Here is an 18,128-nt window from a genome sequence, read left to right on the forward strand (position 1 = left end):
AAAACGCTCGGGTGAAATTAAAAGTAGCGCTCATGACAAACGTTGCTTAATTCAAGTAGTTGCATCCACAAGATTGACTGTGTTTAGCTTAGTTAGTTGACTACATTCCTAAAATCTCAGGTTTGAACCCTGACATATCCTCATAACTCGTTTAAGGATCAGCCTTGAACAGCTTTTAATGTTCATTCCTCCCCTTCCTCTGATTGAAGTGAGGAAGTTGTCAGTTACTTGCATAATTGAGTCGTGTTCTGAGAAAACTGGACATAATGCATGCGCGTAAAGTCTTGTCCCAGATTAGCCTGTGCAGATCACACAGGCTAATTAGGGACGACACTTTCGGCCTAAATTGGATTTTTGGTAAGAAGAGACTCTATTTCAACAAAAAATGGCATAAAAGTAAAAAGTGTTGTCCCTGATTAACCTGTGTGGACTGCACAGGCTAATCTGGGACGACACTTTTACCCACATACATTATGCCCAGTTATCTCAGAATTTGACTCGATCATGTGCACTTATTACTGGTAAACAAGATTACACAGGAAATATGTGAGTTGGTTAACTGACTACCATGATATCATTAAAACTCTGTTAAATACCACACAAAATATAACCAAACTAACAAACAATATTTCTTATATTGCCAGTCTAGTAAGAAAAATTGTTTCCCAAATAAAGCATCTTTATTAACCAGGCGTTGTTTTTTTTCATTCAAAATTGGGTCCCGTAATCGGCCCCATTCCCAATGGAAAAAAGTATATATTTTTCCAAAATGGGAGCTTAATTAATTTGTTTTTAGATCTCATCATTTTCTCCATATCACATACATATAAGTTCAACCTTAGTAAATATAATATTGAAAACACTTGTATTCTCAATTTCGAAGCATTTTTTAGGACAACAACAACAATAACACTAATTTGCCAATTTTGGTCAAAACGCTGCAAATTTTCCCAATCCAAAGGGACCTGGTCCCATTCCCAAAATGGTGAAAAAAACACTGCCAGGATTTTAAGAGGTTGAAAGTCCTGGGTATTTTGTTGGGGAATGGCATGATATGTTAAATAGGCAGTTGAATGTGAATAATTTAAGTTTGCATTCACCTTTTTAGCTCACCTGAGCGATAGCTCGAGGTGAGCTATTGTGATCACTCAGCGTCCGGCGTCCGTCTGTCCGTCCGTCCGTCCGTAAACAATTTGTAAACATCTTCTTCTACTAAACCATTGAGCCAATTTAAACTAAATTTCATGTGGAGCATCCCTAGGTCATGGGACAAAAGAATTGTTAAAAAAAATTTGATCGCATAACCAAGATGGCCGCCATGACCATATATGGTAAAAACCTTAAAAAATCTTCTTGTCAGAAACCGCTCATCAGATTTTCAAAAAATTTCACAGGGATGACCTTTGAGGGCTCCCCTGAAAAAGTTGTTCAAAGAAATTTGATTTGTCAAAAAACATGGCCGCAGGAGCTCGTTGAACTTTGCATGTTTATTCGTTTTTGCCTATTTTGTAAAAAATTTCAAAAATCTTCCACATTTTTTGTCCGATCCTTTCCAAATTTGCACAGTGTCTTTATATCAATGAGGACACGAACCCTACAAAAAATGAGCATTATTGGTCCATGAAGTACAGAATTACCTCCCCTTGAATTGAGAAAATGGTGTTTATGCAATAAAGTCCAAATTTTTCATCCAATTCTTTCCAAACTTGTAAGTATTTAGCATGGTTCAAACAAGGGAAACAACTACGGTTTATGCATGTTCTTTTTATTACAGATTTGCCTCCCTTTAATTCATTCAAAATCTCATTTTACAGCAGAGATTCCAAATCTGACCTGTAAATGAGCCCCATATTTACTGCTGGTGCTATGTTACCTTTTCCCATTTGATCATTCTTAAGTATTGGTCTTGTAATGCTGCTACTGCTACTGCTACTGCTACTGCTACTACTACTACTACTACTACTACTACTACTACTACTACTACTACTACTACTTCTACTACTACTACTACTACTACTACTTCTACTACTACTACCACTACTACTACTACTACTACTACTACTACTACTACTACTACTACTACTACTACTACTACTACTACTAGTACTACTACTACTAGTACTACTACCACCACCACCACCACCACCACCACGTCTACTATTTCTACTACTACTGCCACTACTACTACTACTTTTACCACTACTACTACTACTACTACTACCACTACTACTACTACTACTACTACTACTACTACTACTACTACTTCTACTACTACTTCTACTACTACTACTACTACTACTACTACTACTACTACTACTACTACTACTACTACTACTACTACTACAACTACTATTACTACTACTACTACTACTACTACTACTACTACTACTACTACTACTACTACTACTACTACTACTACAACTTCACCACCACCACCACCACCACCATTCACAGTGACAAAAAGTATTCACACAATGGCTGCTACTACAACTTATAGCCCATATAGGGGGGCATGCATGTTTTACAAACAGCCCTTGTTTCTATGGGATTTTAACCACAACTGTTCATGTTTATCTCCGACACATATTTTTAGGTCACCTGTCATGAAGTGACACGGTGAGCTTATGTGATCGTGTGATGTCCGGCGTCCGTTGTGCGTGCCTGCGTGTGTCTGTGCGTCCGTCCGTCAACAATTTGTTTGTGTAGACAGTAGAGGTCACAGTTTGCATCCAATCTTGATGAAATTTGGTCAAAATGTTTATCTTGATGAAATCCGGTTTGGGATTGTATTTGGGTCATCTGGGGTCAAAAACAAGGTCACTAGGTCAAATAATAGAACAACCTTCTGTAGACAATAGAGGTCACAGTTTTCATCCAATCTTTATGAAATTTGGTCAGAATGTTTATCTTGATGAAATCTGGGTTGGGATTTTATTTGGGTCATCTGGGGTCAAAAACTAGGTCACTAGGTCAAATAATAGAAAAACCTTGTGTAGACATTAGAGATCACAGTTTTCATCCAACCTTTATGAAATTTGGTCAGAATTCTTGATGAAATCTGGGTGGGATTGTATTTGGGTCATCTGGGGTAAAAATCTAGTTCAAATAAATAGAAAAACCTTGTGTTGACAATAGAGGTCACAGTTTTCATCCAATATTTATGAACTGTGGTCAGAATGTTTATCTTGATGAAATCTGGATTGGGATTGTATTTGGGTCATCTAGAGTCAGGAACTAGGTCACTAGGTCAAAGCATAGAAAAACATTGTGTAGACAATAGAGGTCATAGTTTTCATCTGATCTTAATGAGTCAGGTGAGCGATTCAGGGCCATCATGGCCCTCTTGTTTGATTAAACTTTGGAAAAAAACAAGCGTAACTCTGTTGAGGTAGCTTACAGTCAGATGACTGAGTCAAGGTAATTCTTACTGAAAATAGAGAGAAACAGTTTCTATTATTGTTTTGTTGGAGGTATTTTGCTGATGTTAATCTGGTAAAGAAACGTGTTCAGCCAGTACAAAACCTGAATGTATGGTATGTTGTAAAACCTTAGATGAAGTTTGTCCATAGTGAGAATGAATATTGTTTCCTTCAGACAAAATTTGTCCAGTGTCCCGAGGGGGAGCTCCAGAAGAGGAAGGAGGTTGTGCACACAGTTACCCTGCATGAGATAGACGTCATCAACAGCAGGACTCAGGGGTTCCTGGCACTCTTCTCTGGTACATTTGTAACAACCAGCCACGCAGCACTTACAACTAGTGTTTTTCCCAGGAGGGCAAAGGGGCATGGCGCATTACTTTCGAAAGGGCACTTAATGGCGCGCAGTTTAGGCAAAAAAGGGCAAAAATGTTCCGTGAATACCTGAATTAGGGAGAAACACGTAATAGCATCAGAGGCAGTTGTAGAAAAAACAAAAAATTATAAACAAGCACATTTAATGGTAATTGACGTATTTAACTTACTTTGATTTATATTAATATATTTACCATGCAATGTACATGTAAGTTCCATGCTGTTTCAATAAACTGTACAGCACGACAAACATAACAAGAAACCGTCGGAGACGGGTGATGCTCCCCAAAGGTTTTTTTTGGTCACAATATTGCACTATATATTCAGATAAAAGGAAACGTCTTGAGGGCACAGTAGTTGGGGGGACAAGAATTTTTTATAGAAAATTTCAAAGGGCCATAAGTCTGTAAAAAATCATCCGACCAGAACCCGCTGATAATATGCACATCTCCTCTTGGTAGTGAAGCTTCCCATAAAGTTTCATTGAATTCCGGTCATTAGTTGCTGAGAAATAGCCCGGACAAAAATTGTGCACGGACGGACACACAGACACACGGACAGACAAACGAAGCGGCAACTATATGCTCCCCCCAAAATTTATGCAATATTATGCATATGAATTTGATTATACACAGATGCACTAACATATAAATGAAATCATGTTTGTCTTATCCCATTTTGTAACGATAATCTTGCGAGTAAACTGAGCGCTAACAATATGCAAACAATCGTTTCCGTTACATTCATCAACTGAGTAATTACAAATAAATATGTTGTTGCTATCTAAAACATGTTTATGCATCGTTGATTATTATTTCATTAATTCCTTCTAAATGCATGATCTCCATCTTAAATTCGATCGTTTACAACGTTATTTGCCATTTTGCTGAGTCACAATTTAATTCTGTATAGTCCGCCATCTTGTTAAAATGATGTGAGTGAAAGGTGCGCATAGCAATGTAAAATCATATAATACGTCGGCCTTATACGCAATTCGCGTTTTGTTTTGTTAGTATATGTCTCAGTAATTATTTCAATAATTAATTTTCTTAAAGACAATAACGATAAATAATTTATTTGTTTGTGTTTTTAAATGTAATTATGCGTAAAGATATGGGTTTTGATCAGTGTCCGACAAATCCATTGCCCGGAGCCCGGGGGCTACCAAAATTTTTCATCTGGATACTGAATTTTTCTAGCTGTCGCCTGCCGGGTTTACTATAAATCTATAAGAGCGGTAGCCCGGTTTATTGACAGACATACGAAGAATAAACACGCTGAACATGTGTTTGTACACTGTATTTCTTATAATCCGATAACAAAGTGCAATCAATTATCTTATCAGTCACCGATTACTTGCGGTAAATGTGGATTGAAAACAGTAACAGTGTATTTTAATCATCCAATCAGAATCAACATTTGTCGTCATCTAATAATATAATTAGAGCTGGTATATATATGATATAACTGAATTATGCATGAAATGCACAATTTCCACGAGAATAACATCAAGCTTTTCATCAAAAGTCTCCAAAGTAACAGTCCACGATTTTATCGTGGAGGAGTACACATTACCAACCGATTAGTGCGCTTGGTATAACATAGCCTTTGACATTATCGATTGATATTGACACTGGGTTATTCACGCATGACTAATTCACAACCGCACGAATCTTTGCTGCCTTGGGGCCATAATCTGATACTAGTCAACTAGAAGTTTGGTAAAAGGGCAATTAAGATGTTATCAATTAGGGCGGAAACAGCGGGTGCTCATGAAAGGGCAGGGCGGCAGCCTTTGGAAAGGGCAGCGTGGCGCTAAATGGCTTTGAATAGGGGCAGCGTGGCGCTTCAAAAAAGGGCATGGCGCAGCGCCACGCTAAAACGGCCTGGGAAAAACACTAACAACATGGCACTCAAATACAGTTGGCTTTTGGTTATCTTTAGAGAAATGTTCTAACGAATAAATCAATCAAGGGGGTTATTGGGAATGAGGAATACTCTTTCCCCCAAAAAGAATGTCTTGGTGAAATACCTAAATTGTGATAATGGATATGATTGGTATACCTGACAATCTTGTCTGTAATTGCAAGTTATGTCCTTGTTCCTGTTCAGGTGACACTGGAGAGATCAAGTCTGAGGTGCGTGAACAGATCAACGGCAAGGTGGCCGAGTGGAGAGAGGAAGGCAAGGCAGAAATTGTCCCTGGGGTAAACTTGTTTAGCAATTAATAAGTAAATAAGTATACATGTTGCACATGGGTTTCTGTCTAGCATAAACAAACATCTAAAACTGTGAATGAAGCCTCAACCTTTAACCAAACAGACAGTGACTGAAATCAGGGTCTGTATTCACCAACCGATTTTTAGACTTAAGAATAAAGAATAGACTTAGAACCAAGAAAAATACCTCAAAATATGATATAATGCAGGCTACAAATGGTGCTTATATTATTAACATATTGTTCTTAAAAAGAATCCTATAATTATAGTTGTTACTGTCGTGTTAGATTTGACTTTCCGGTAGTTTTAGTAAATTTCAGTTTTAAGAATGTTCTGAATTTTTAGACTTAGTCTTAGAATAGGTTGGTGAATACAGGCCAAAGTCTCAACCACTTTTATCACCATGTATTGCTAACAATAAGAATATTAGTTCGGGGGAAAAAAAATGCAAACAAGCTAGTACAGTGCATGCAAGTTGATGTTTATCTCTGCGGGGAGGGGGTATATAGCAGTCTATGCAAGTTGATGTTTATCACTGCAGGGAGGGGGTATATAGCAGTCTATGCAAGTTGATGTTTATCACTGTAGGGAATGGGTATATAGCAGTCTATGCAAGTTGATGTTTATCTCTGCAGGGAGGGGGTATATAGCAGTCTTTGCAAGTTGATGTTTATCTCTGCAGGGAGGGGGTATATAGCAGTCTATGCAAGTTGATGTTTATCTCTGCAGGGAGTGGGTATATAGCAGTCTATGCAAGTTGATGTTTATCACTGCAGGGAGGGGGTATATAGCAGTCTATGCAAGTTGATGTTTATCACTGCAGGGAGGGGGTATGTATCAGTCTATGCAAGTTGATGTTTATCTCTGCAGGGAGGGGGTATATAGCAGTCTCTCTTTTGGTTTGTAGGTCTGTACACATTTGCTATTGGAGTGTGCTGTTACATTTTCAAGCAATGTTTTTAATTTGTTTTAAAATAATTTATAATATCACCATGAAGTTACGATATACAAGACTCTTTATCTCCGGTCATCTATACATTCCTGAGTTAAGATATACAAGACTCTTTATCTCCGGTCATCTATACATTCCTGAGTTAAGATATACAAGACTCTTTATCTCCGGTCATCTATACATTCCTGAGTTAAGATATACAAGACTCTTTATCTCCGGTCATCTATACATTCCTGAGTTAAGATATACAAGACTCTTTATCTCCGGTCATCTATACATAACTGAGTTATGTGCCCCTATACGAATCTGAAAAAGTGGTGCGGGATGTAAGTCACCTTAGTCTAGTACTCTAAAGAAATGTGAATAAATATACAACATGTTTCAGGTATTGTTCATCGATGAGGTTCACATGTTGGACATTGAGAGTTTCTCCTTCCTCAACCGAGCTCTAGAGAGTGACATGGCTCCCATCTTGATCATGGCCACTAACAGAGGCATCACTCGGTGAGCACAACCAAGCAATGGTCATACCGCTACGGGATCAGGAGAATTACAAGCACAAATTGCACACTGCAGGGCTTACTTAGACATTTGTCGGTGGCAACATATTAGCCAATAAATAATAACAAATATTTCTAAGTGCAAACAAATCTTTGTTTCATCAGGATGGTTTGCTCAAATAAATAATGTTTACTAAGGTCAAGCAATTTTATCAACAGATGATTGTATTAACTGTGTTTTATGCCCTCTGCATCTACAGATAATAGGACACAAAGCTATTGTCTGTTGGTTTTATTTTTAATGTTTCAGTTCGTCCATCCCGTCTGTACAAGGGTCGGTAGAAATGAAACATTTTGTATGACATCACTAATGCTTTATACACAGGTTTGATACTTATAATGATGTCATCTTTCAGCTCACCCGTATCACCTGAACTCATTTTTATCTTGAAATTGACCTTTTTTAGAACTTTAACTAAATCATATGGCCCAAGTTCTTGTTGAACCCAACATGTCACTTCTTCTAGCATCAAAACCACTTACTTTGGTCTTGAATTGATGATCTTATTGAACATTTTTAACCCTTTCCCACTAAAAAGCAAAATGAAAATAGCTATGTGCAAGTTGAAACAGCAGAAAACCAAACAGCCTGCGAGTGACTCACTGTCTGTTCAGGTTTTATGCTGTTTGCTGCTCATCGGTATCTAAGGGTTGGAAATGAAGCCTTTGAAAATTGAAGCTAGTAAGAAAGGTCTTTAAATTAATTTAACTTTCTAAGGGACTACAAATGGGTGAAAATACATATCTAAGTGGGAAAGTCTTAACACTTCCACATGACTCATTTTGACCTTGACCCTTGACATTCACCCACTTTCGACTGATTCAATTGGGCCAATTATGAAAACACCCGCAAAGTTTCTCTTAGTTACATACTCCTTGCTTATACCATTTATGCCTAGTGTCTAGAAAAAAGGCCTTGGCAAACAGCGTAGACCCAGATGAGACGCCGCATAATACGGCGTCTCATCAGGGTCTGCGCTGTTTGCTTAAAGGTATTTCTGTAAGAAATATTCTAAATATAGAAATAAATATACTAGACATCCCTAATTTTAGAAATAAATTCATCCAATTTAGAAAGATGGGAGAGTCTACTAGGCATAAATGGGTTAAACACATTATCTTGTTACATTATAGAATTCGAGGCACTAACTACCAGAGTCCTCATGGTATCCCCATAGATCTGCTAGACAGACTTCTCATCATCTCCACAGTACCATATGAGGAGAAAGAAATCAAGCTGATCCTGAAGATTAGGTATGATATTTATGCTTACAAGTCTGAGGCAGAATAATCATAATTCTGATTGTGTTGTGAAGATCTGGGTGTTTCTCACCTCTTTGGGAATGGTTACAGTACCGGCCAAATTTGGAAAATGAGCGACGTTCTCATCCAAATTGGGAAATTTATATATTATGCTGAAAACTTAAAAAAATGTAAAATAATAAGTTGCATATTAACATCAAAGTGGTGAATGATTTCCTGCAAAATCCTGTTTCTATCAATACTTAACAACAAGTTTATTTACCCAAACACTCTTTAAAATGTATTCTTCAGCCATGCTTGAAAGTATCAAATATCTAGATTGGGGCTCTTGAGCCGCATGTTCTGCATGATAACCTGTCTCTGAATGAACCAGGTTTGCGTCAGAAGACTCGACCATCGATGAAACTTTGCTATAATCAACATCTGACAACTATGCACTGGACTCAATATTTGATACATAATCCCAAATTTTCATAGTCAGAATTGTATAAATGCGCGATTGATAATCAGTACCAGTAATTTGTTTGGCTGTTTTCATTTTACATCGAAATTGGTTACATACTGCAAGCCTTTTCCGCTCTATGCCACGGGTCTGAAATTCGGCCCCATTCCCAATGCAAATCTTTTTCTTTTTTTTTTAAACCTTTAAATAAGCTGATCCAGTGAAGAAAATATAAAAATATTGCATAATTAAATTATCTGTTGCCTTGAATTTGTTTTAAAAACAGTAATATATGTTTGATTGATTATTTAAGACTTTCCTTATTTTCCCCCGATTTTTTTCACCTCAAAAAAGGCCAGGCCTTTTCCCCAAAATCAGATAAAAAAACAACACTTATCACACATGTTTATAATATTTTGTAAAATTTTAATAAAATGTTATCAAAATAGTTGTTATTTACCAGTTAACGGCTTCTTTGAATTATAAGAAACACTTTTTACATGCGATTATTTTTCCCAATTGAGCCAGTTTTGCGATTAATTTTTTTCCCAAACTGGGTTTTTTCACGACGCGAAATTCCCAAAATTCCAGTGTGGTGTTTTCCCAAAATTGAGCGGAAAAGGCCTGTACTGCTTAACAAGTATGGCTTCAAGGCACTGAAGATGCGAACAATTGTGAATCAGTAATGTGTGAATAACCCAGTCTCATTTTCAATGGATAGTTTCAGTGGTTTTGTGGCAGTTTGTTGGCGTTGCTATACCTACCACACTAATCATTCCTTATGGTGTACTCCTAAGCCAAAAAATCGTGGCCAGTTACTTAGGAAACTGTTGATGGCAACCTGATGTAATCCTCGTGGAAATTGTGCAGTTCATGCTTCATATTGACAAAATATGTATTTCGACAAGTGTTACGACAGGTAAAGCTGTTTAAAAAATTATTAATTATTTAATTACCAAAAACTGCAAATGATTTGTTGCATTCTCTAATGAACATAATTTAATTTGTAATCCGAAACATGCCTTTGAATTTTAATGTTAATGCCATGTTATCAAAGTCGTGCTTTAAATAAACAGTGCATAAGTTGTGTATATTTCGTTTTGACTGTTCATTCTTTGTTCTAATAAAAAGCGCGCTTAAATTATGCTGCTTATGTAAGATGGATGTATAGATTTTTTTATAAAAACTAAGTAGTGTAGTGAATTATATAACATTCGTTGTACATTTTATCTAAATTATAAAGCGAATGATTTTGAATAGACATTTCAAATCAAACATGCTGTATCGCTATCATAACGGTCTTTTAAATGATTCATTATTGAAGCAGTTATTATATTGTAGACAGTACTGAGTAAACAGAAAATCCGGACAAAAATGGATTGTTGGTTGTAAAAACACGCTTAGCATGTATACTACCTTATTGCGTAGACTGCGATGTTTTGACGAAAGGGGTTGACATGTGCATACCCAAGTCATCACCAATTTTTTTCTGCAAATTGGGCATTTTTTAGCTCACCTGATTGTGACCGGTCTTTGTCCGTCGTCCGTCCGTCCATCGTCCGTCCATCCACATTTGTTCGTAAACACTCTAGAGGCCACATTTATTGTCTGATCTTCATGAAACTTAGTCAGAAGATTTGTCCCAATAATATCTCGATCGAGTTTGAAACTGGTCATGCTGGGTCAAAAACTAGGTCACTAGGTCAAAAAAAAGAAAAAACTTGTTAAAACTGTGGAAGTCACATTTCATGCCCAATCTTCATGTAACTTTGTGAAAATGTTTGCTTAAATGATATGTTGGTTGAGTTCAAAAGTGGTTCCGGTCTGTTGAAAAACATGGCCGCCAGTGGGCGGGGCAGTTTTCCTTATTCGGCTAAAGAGAAACCTTGTAAACACTCTATAAGTCACAATTTTTGTCTAATCAACATGAAAGTTGGTCAAACCATTGGTTTTATTGATATCTCGAATAAGTTCGAAAATGGTCCAGATTGGTGAAAAAACATGGCCGCCAGTGGGCGGGGCATTTTTCTCTATGTATATAGTGAAAACATGTGAACAATCTACAAGTCACATTTTTGGCCCAATTTTCATGATATTTGGTCACAATGTTTGCCTTAATGATATGTTGGTTGAGTTCAAAAGTGGTTCTGGTCCATTGAAAAACATGGCCGCCAGTAGGCGGGGCAGTTTTCCTTATTTGGCTATAGTGAAACCTTGTAAACACTCTAGAAGTCACAATTTTTGCCCAATCATCATGAAAGTTTGTCAAAACATTGGTTTTATTGATATCTCGGACGAGATTGAAAATGGTCCAGATTGGTGAAAAAACATGGATGCCAGTGGGCGGGGCATTTTTCTCAATATGTATATAGTGAAAACATATGAACACTCTAGAAGTCACATTTTTGGCCCAATTTTCATGAAATTTGGTCAGAACATTTGTTTCCTTGATACAAGAGTTGAGTTCGAAAATGGTTCCGGTCAGTTGAATAACATGGCTGCCGGGGGGGGGGGAGTTTTCACATTATTTGCCCAATCATCATGAAACTTGGTGAAAAGATTGGTTTTATATATATCTCAGATGAGTTCGCAAATGGTCCCGATCGATCAAAAAACACGGCTGCCAGGGGGATGGGGCAGTTTTCCTTATGTGACTAGAGAGAAACCATGTGATCGAACAGTATAGAAGTCACATTATTTGCCTAATCATTGTGAAACTTAGTCAATACATTGGTTTTATTGATATCTCTGTTTTATTGATTTCTCTGACAATTTGAAAAATGGCTCAGATCGGTGAAGCACACTTTAGCCCACCTGATTGCTCAAGTGAGGTTTTAGAATTGGTCTTTGTCCGCCGTCGGTCCGTCCACATTTTGTTTGTAAACACTCTAGCATTCACATTTCTCAAGCATTCTTTATCAAAGTTGCTGAAAGATCTCAGTCAAGTTTGATAATGAGTAAAATCACACAATAAATGCCATAATTATTGCCCTTGGATTGTCCAAATTTTCATAGTATTATACAAAATCCTTGTAAACACTAGAGGTCACAATTTTGTTTCAGATTTTATGAATCTTGGTCATTTTTATTTTTGTAAGCAAAGTTTGATGTTTGGTTAGGGGGGGTCAACTCAAAATATAGGTAACCAGGTCAAATCTTACAAAAATAAAAACACTCCATGCGCCATAGTTTTGGTTCAATAATGATGAAACTTGACCAGGATATTTGTCTGGACAATATCTAGGTAAAGTTTGACATTTGGTAAAGATTGAATGAACCGACTCCTCTCAGGTGAGCGAATTAGGGCCATTTTGGCCCTCTTGTTGTGAATTTGGAATTTGTTATTTTGAAATTGGGACAAATGGTCTCATTGGGAATGGTGCCGTTTTAAGATATCATATTTTTGTGGAGAAAAAAGCACTGAAGATAGTTGATATTTGAGTAGTGTTTCTCAATATTCTACAAGACAACTATTTAAATTTATTATGTTGAAAAATATGCTTCTTTTACTAGGAGAAGTAATAGGGCATATCATACCTATTAATTACTATCACACCTATGAATTACTATCACACTTATTAATATCACCTATCACACCTTTGAATATCATGTATCAAACATCAATATTGGTTATTACCTATTACTGCTATGAATCACTGTCACTTATATGAATATTACCTATAACACATAATAATTACCCATCACACCTATAAATATTTCCTTTCTCACATGATAATCACCTTTCACTCATGAACATCAGGTATCACTGATAAATATTGCCTATCACACCTATGAATATCAAACATGTTGATACATAGCTGTACATCACCTATCACACCTATGAATATCACACATGTTGATACATAGCTGTACATCACCTATCACACCTATGAATATCACACATGTTGATACATAGCTGTACATCACCTATCACACTTATGAATATCACACATGTTGATACATAGCTGTACATCACCTATCACACTTATGAATATCACACATGTTGATACATAGCTGTACACTTGCAGGTGTGAGGAGGAGGATGTGGAGATGACAGACGACGCCATGACCGTGTTGACCCGTATCGGCATGGAGACCTCGCTACGTTACTCCATCCAGCTGATCACCACTGCCAATCTTGTGGCACGCAAACGCAAGGTGGGTTGTGCTCGATTTTCTCCTCTTATATGTAGTTTTTATGCCCCCGAAGGAGGGCATATAGTGATCGGACCGGTCGTCTGTCTTTCCGTCACACTTTGCGTTTAAGTTTCTTGATATTTGGCATGCATGTGAATTTCATGGAGCTGAACATTTTGAGTGGTGAAAGATCAAGGTCATCCTTCAAGGTCAAAGGTCAAAAAAACAAATCCAAGTGAAGTAATAAGCTTCAAAGGGAGATAATTATCTGTACCTGCCAAATGATAAACAAGTGGCCCATGAGGGCCTGGATCGCTCTACTGCTATAAACACTGCAAGTTTGGAAATAATAAGATGGAAACTGTGTACTTAATCGTGCAAACAAGGAGAATTTTCTCAAATTCAAGGGGAGATTATTGTGTACTTATTTCTCCGATACTGCTCATATTCAATAGGGTTCAAGTCCTCATTGATATAAAGATACTGTGCAAATTTGGAGATAAGTGGATGAAAACTGTGGAATTAATTGCGTAAACAAGCAGGATTTCAAAATTTTCTCATATTCAAGGGGAAGTTATTCTGGACTTATTGCTTCGATATTGCTCTTTTTAAAAAAGGGTTTGAGTCCTCATTGATACAAAGACACTGTGCAGGTTTGCCAAGAATTGGATGAAAATTATGGACTTTATAACATAAAAAAACTGAATTTTCATTTTTTTCTCAAATTCAAGGGGATATAATTCTGGACTTATAACTCATTTGCTCATTTTCAATAGGGTTTGACTCATCATTCAGATAAAGACACTGTGCAAGTTGGGAAATAATTGGATGAAAACTGTGGACTTTATTGCGTAAACAAGCCTTATTTCACAATTTTCTAAAATTCAAGGGGAGATAATTCTGGACTTTTTACTCTGATGTTACCCATTTTCAATAGTGTTTGATTCCTCATTAATATAAAGACACTGAACAAGATTGAAAAGAATTGGATGAAAACTGTGGACTTTATCGCGTAAACAAGAAAAAGTCGCACGGACAGACGACGGAAACCACGGCATTACATAAGCTCTTCCGGCCTTGGGCCAGTAGTGCTTAAAACCAATAATTCAAAGCGGTGCAGTAGGAGGCATTGTGTTTTTGACAAACACATCTCTTGTTAGCTCGACTATTATATATGAAATATTTATAGTGGAGCTATCCTACTCATCCTGGCGTCTGCGTGAGCGTCTGCATTAGCTTTAGCGTCTGCGTTAGCGTGCAAATGTTAAAGTTTTCGTACTACCCCAATTATTTTCATTGTTCCTTGACATATTGCTTTCATATTTTGCATACTTGTTTACCAACATGACCCCAACCTATAAATAAGAGCAGACAACTCTATCAAGCATTTTGTCATAATTATGGCCCCTTTTCCACTTAGAATATGCGGCAAATGTTAAAGTTTTTGTACTACCCCAAATATTTTCTTTGTCCCTTTACATATTGCTTTCATATTTTGCATACTTGTCTACCAACATCACCCCAAACTATAAACAAGAGCAGACAACTCTATCAAGCATTTTGTCATAATTATTGCCCCTTTTATACTTAGAATATGCATATTATTGATAAATCTTTGTTAAAGGTTGCGTACTACCCTACATATTTCCTATATCCTTTGACATATTGCTATTACATGTTGCAAACTTGTTTACCAACATGACCCCAACCTATAAACAAGAGAAGACCACTATATCAAGCATTTTGACATAATTATGGCCCCTTTTACACTTAGATAATTGAACATTTTGCTTAAATTGCCATAACTTGTTTATTTATGATCACATTTTATTATTACTTTGACAAAACAACACTTACCTGAATACCACAATGGATTCCACCCAAACAATACCCCACGCCCCTACCCAGAATCCCTCTCCCCCCCCCCCCCAATATATTTTTTTCAAACATCATCTAATAAATTACCACACCCCACATTATACCCCCCCACCCTCCTAACCCCTCTACCCCCCCCCCCCCCCAATTTTTTTTTATTTTTAAACATCATCTAATGAATTACCACACCCCACATTAAACCCCCCTCTCACCCCCCCCAAAATTTTTTTTTTTTATTTTTTTTTTTTTTTTGAAAGATCGTCTAATAAATGACCACACCCCACATTAAACCCCTCTCAACCCCCCCCCCCCCCCCCAAAAAAAAATTTTTTTTTTTTTTCCTTTTTTTATTTTTTTTCCTTTTTTTATTGTTGAAAGATCGTCTAATAAATTATTGAATATGAACAATTTCCCCATGAAGGCTTATGTTATACTGTCAAGCACTTGAATAGTCGAGCGCGCTGTCCTCTGACAGCTCTTGTTTCATATTGTTCTTGCTTTGCAGTTTTAAGAAAGCAATATGGAGTTTGTCAAATCTACATGCTGTTCTTTTCATTGAGTTATTCAAGTAAAGCTTAATTGAATCACATGTTAATATGAATACACATAGTAGCATAGATGTGCTGGAGGAATACATTTTAATGAAGGGCTGTCAATGAAACTATTATGGCTGATATAGAAGAGTGTAGCCCATGAAACATAACTTGCTTTATTCTCTACCATTGAAATATGGTAACACATATCCACAACTCTGTATATATCTTTTTATTACACTGAACAAATTTGAAGACAAACAGACTTGCAGAATGGTTATTAAAGGTGTTAAAACATACAGTTTTGGCATTCTGTTACCATGTACAATTTCAAATATGCAATTCACTTATATCTGTTTTGCTGTTTACAATACTAGTTAGAACAACTATATCAGCATAAAAAAAGTTACAGCAATTTAAAATTCTCTGTGAATTAATTTGCGCTTCCATCATTTAAAAAGATTTTTTTTTTGGTTTTCACTTATAATAATTTTTATCCCATACCACAAATTAACAATTGTATAATTTTTCATGTGAATATGTAAGTTATTTCTCTTTTTATGCCCCCAATAGGATGGCATATAGCAGTTGAACTCACTGACAGTCAGTCCGTCCGTCTGTCTGTCTGTCTTTCCATCCGTCTGAAAACTTTAACATTGGCCATAGCTTTTTCAATATTGAAGATAGCAACTTAATGCTTGGCATGCATTTGTATCTCAAGGAGCTGGTACATTTTGAGTGGTGAAATGTCAAGGTCATCCTTCAAGGTCAAAGGTCAAAAAAAATAATCCAAGGGAAGTACAAGCTGTAAAGGTAGATAATTTGTAATTATCATTAGGCAGGTACAAATCATTTTTAGAAGGGAAGTAATATTTTTTAATTATATCCCTTAAAAAATATTAATTCCCTTGTAAAAATTATCTGTACCTGCCAAATGATAAAAGCACATTATATAAATCAAAGCGGCGCAGTAGGGGGCATAGTGTTTCTGACAAACACATCTCTAGTTTTGAAGAATATATTGCACAATATTGGGAGCTATTCAATAATTGTTCCAGCAATCTACATACATTTTATAAAAATCAAATTAAACTTAAGCGCAACAAGTACTATTTAGTTTTACGACAAAGTATGACATGTACTGTTAAGTAGAAGCGATAGTATATTCTTAAGTCCACTGTGGTACTGTTACAGGCCACAGAGGTTGATGTTGATGATATCAAGCGTGTCTACTCTCTGTTCTTGGATGAATCTCGCTCCACACAGTTCCTCAAGGAATACCAACAGGAGTTCATGTTCAACGAGCTCTCTCAGACAGGTTTGCACTGATGAACTTGTGAAATAATTTGAGAGCATTTGTTATATATACAAAAGCATGTACAATAAGAATGTTCCTAAGGAAGGGATCTAGGATGCTTAAGTATGAGGTTGTTTCAAACAATTTGCTTCTCATCATTTTTAACTTGTATGGTATTAAATTGTGGTTGTTTGTTTTAAAACTTTTTATTATCTTTTAACCCTTTCCCCAATAAGAAGCAAAGTGAAAATTTTGCAACCAGAATAAAACCAGTACAGCCTGCGAGTAAATCGCAGTCTTTTCAGGTTCTATGATGTTTGCTGCTCATCAATAAGTAAGGGTTGGAAATGAAGCCTTTAAAACTTGAATTTAGTACAAAAGGTATTTAATTAAATGTAACTATCTAAGGGACAACAAATGCGTCAAAATACATATCTAAGTGGGAAAGGGTTAATGATCTCTGAATCAAACAATATCTTAGAACAATTCCAAAAATAAAGAATATTTCAAGAGATTATCAGCATTTATCATCTCAATTTTGTTTAATACTATTTAGTAGTTTATGTTACCACTTTCTACCGAACATTAGTGTGTTTGTTTATAAAAGTTTAGCATAATAAGTAATTTATGTTTTTGTGTTTCAGATACCGGTACCATGGAAACCAGTTGAGCTGATGTTGTGTTTGTGTTCATAAGATGTGAATATTTTTGAAAACTTGACTGTTTCATGTTTTGTGTTCTGAACTTGATAAAATGCATATAATTTTTCTGCTTTCTCCTTCACCAGAGACAGTAGAAAAAAAGGCGAATGAATGTGAAAAATATGCTGAACTGTACATTAGATTTTACTTGGATATTGAAAATTGCATTGCGGACCATTTCATTGAACTTATGGTACTTATATTTTCCTTTGTAATAAATATTTGGTATGAAGAAAATACATGTTTTGTTGTTTTTTGTATGAGATAATCAGTTAGTTTAAGTCAATTTTATCGTGATTTTATTGTTTAATTAGTATTGTGAGCACAGAAAATTTTAAACAGTTCTATTTAATTCCTC

General features: G+C 36.2%; 1 protein-coding gene across 1 annotated transcript in view; it reads left to right on the forward strand.

Moving 5' to 3' along the window:
* Nucleotides 1–18,007, forward strand: part of LOC127853238 (ruvB-like 2) — a 31,174-nt gene extending 13,167 nt beyond the window's left edge. The window contains exons 9-15 of the mRNA XM_052387575.1: nt 3,595–3,718; nt 5,904–5,998; nt 7,348–7,466; nt 8,657–8,776; nt 13,256–13,385; nt 16,967–17,090; nt 17,714–18,007. Of these exons, the coding sequence (XP_052243535.1) occupies nt 3,595–3,718; nt 5,904–5,998; nt 7,348–7,466; nt 8,657–8,776; nt 13,256–13,385; nt 16,967–17,090; nt 17,714–17,739 (738 nt within the window). The 3' untranslated portion in view covers nt 17,740–18,007. The remainder of the gene's footprint in view (nt 1–3,594; nt 3,719–5,903; nt 5,999–7,347; nt 7,467–8,656; nt 8,777–13,255; nt 13,386–16,966; nt 17,091–17,713) is intronic.
* The last annotated feature ends 121 nt before the right edge of the window (nt 18,008–18,128 follow it).

This window comes from Dreissena polymorpha, chromosome 12 (genome assembly GCF_020536995.1).
Source record: "Dreissena polymorpha isolate Duluth1 chromosome 12, UMN_Dpol_1.0, whole genome shotgun sequence".
Classification (NCBI taxonomy): Eukaryota; Metazoa; Mollusca; class Bivalvia; order Myida; family Dreissenidae; genus Dreissena; species Dreissena polymorpha.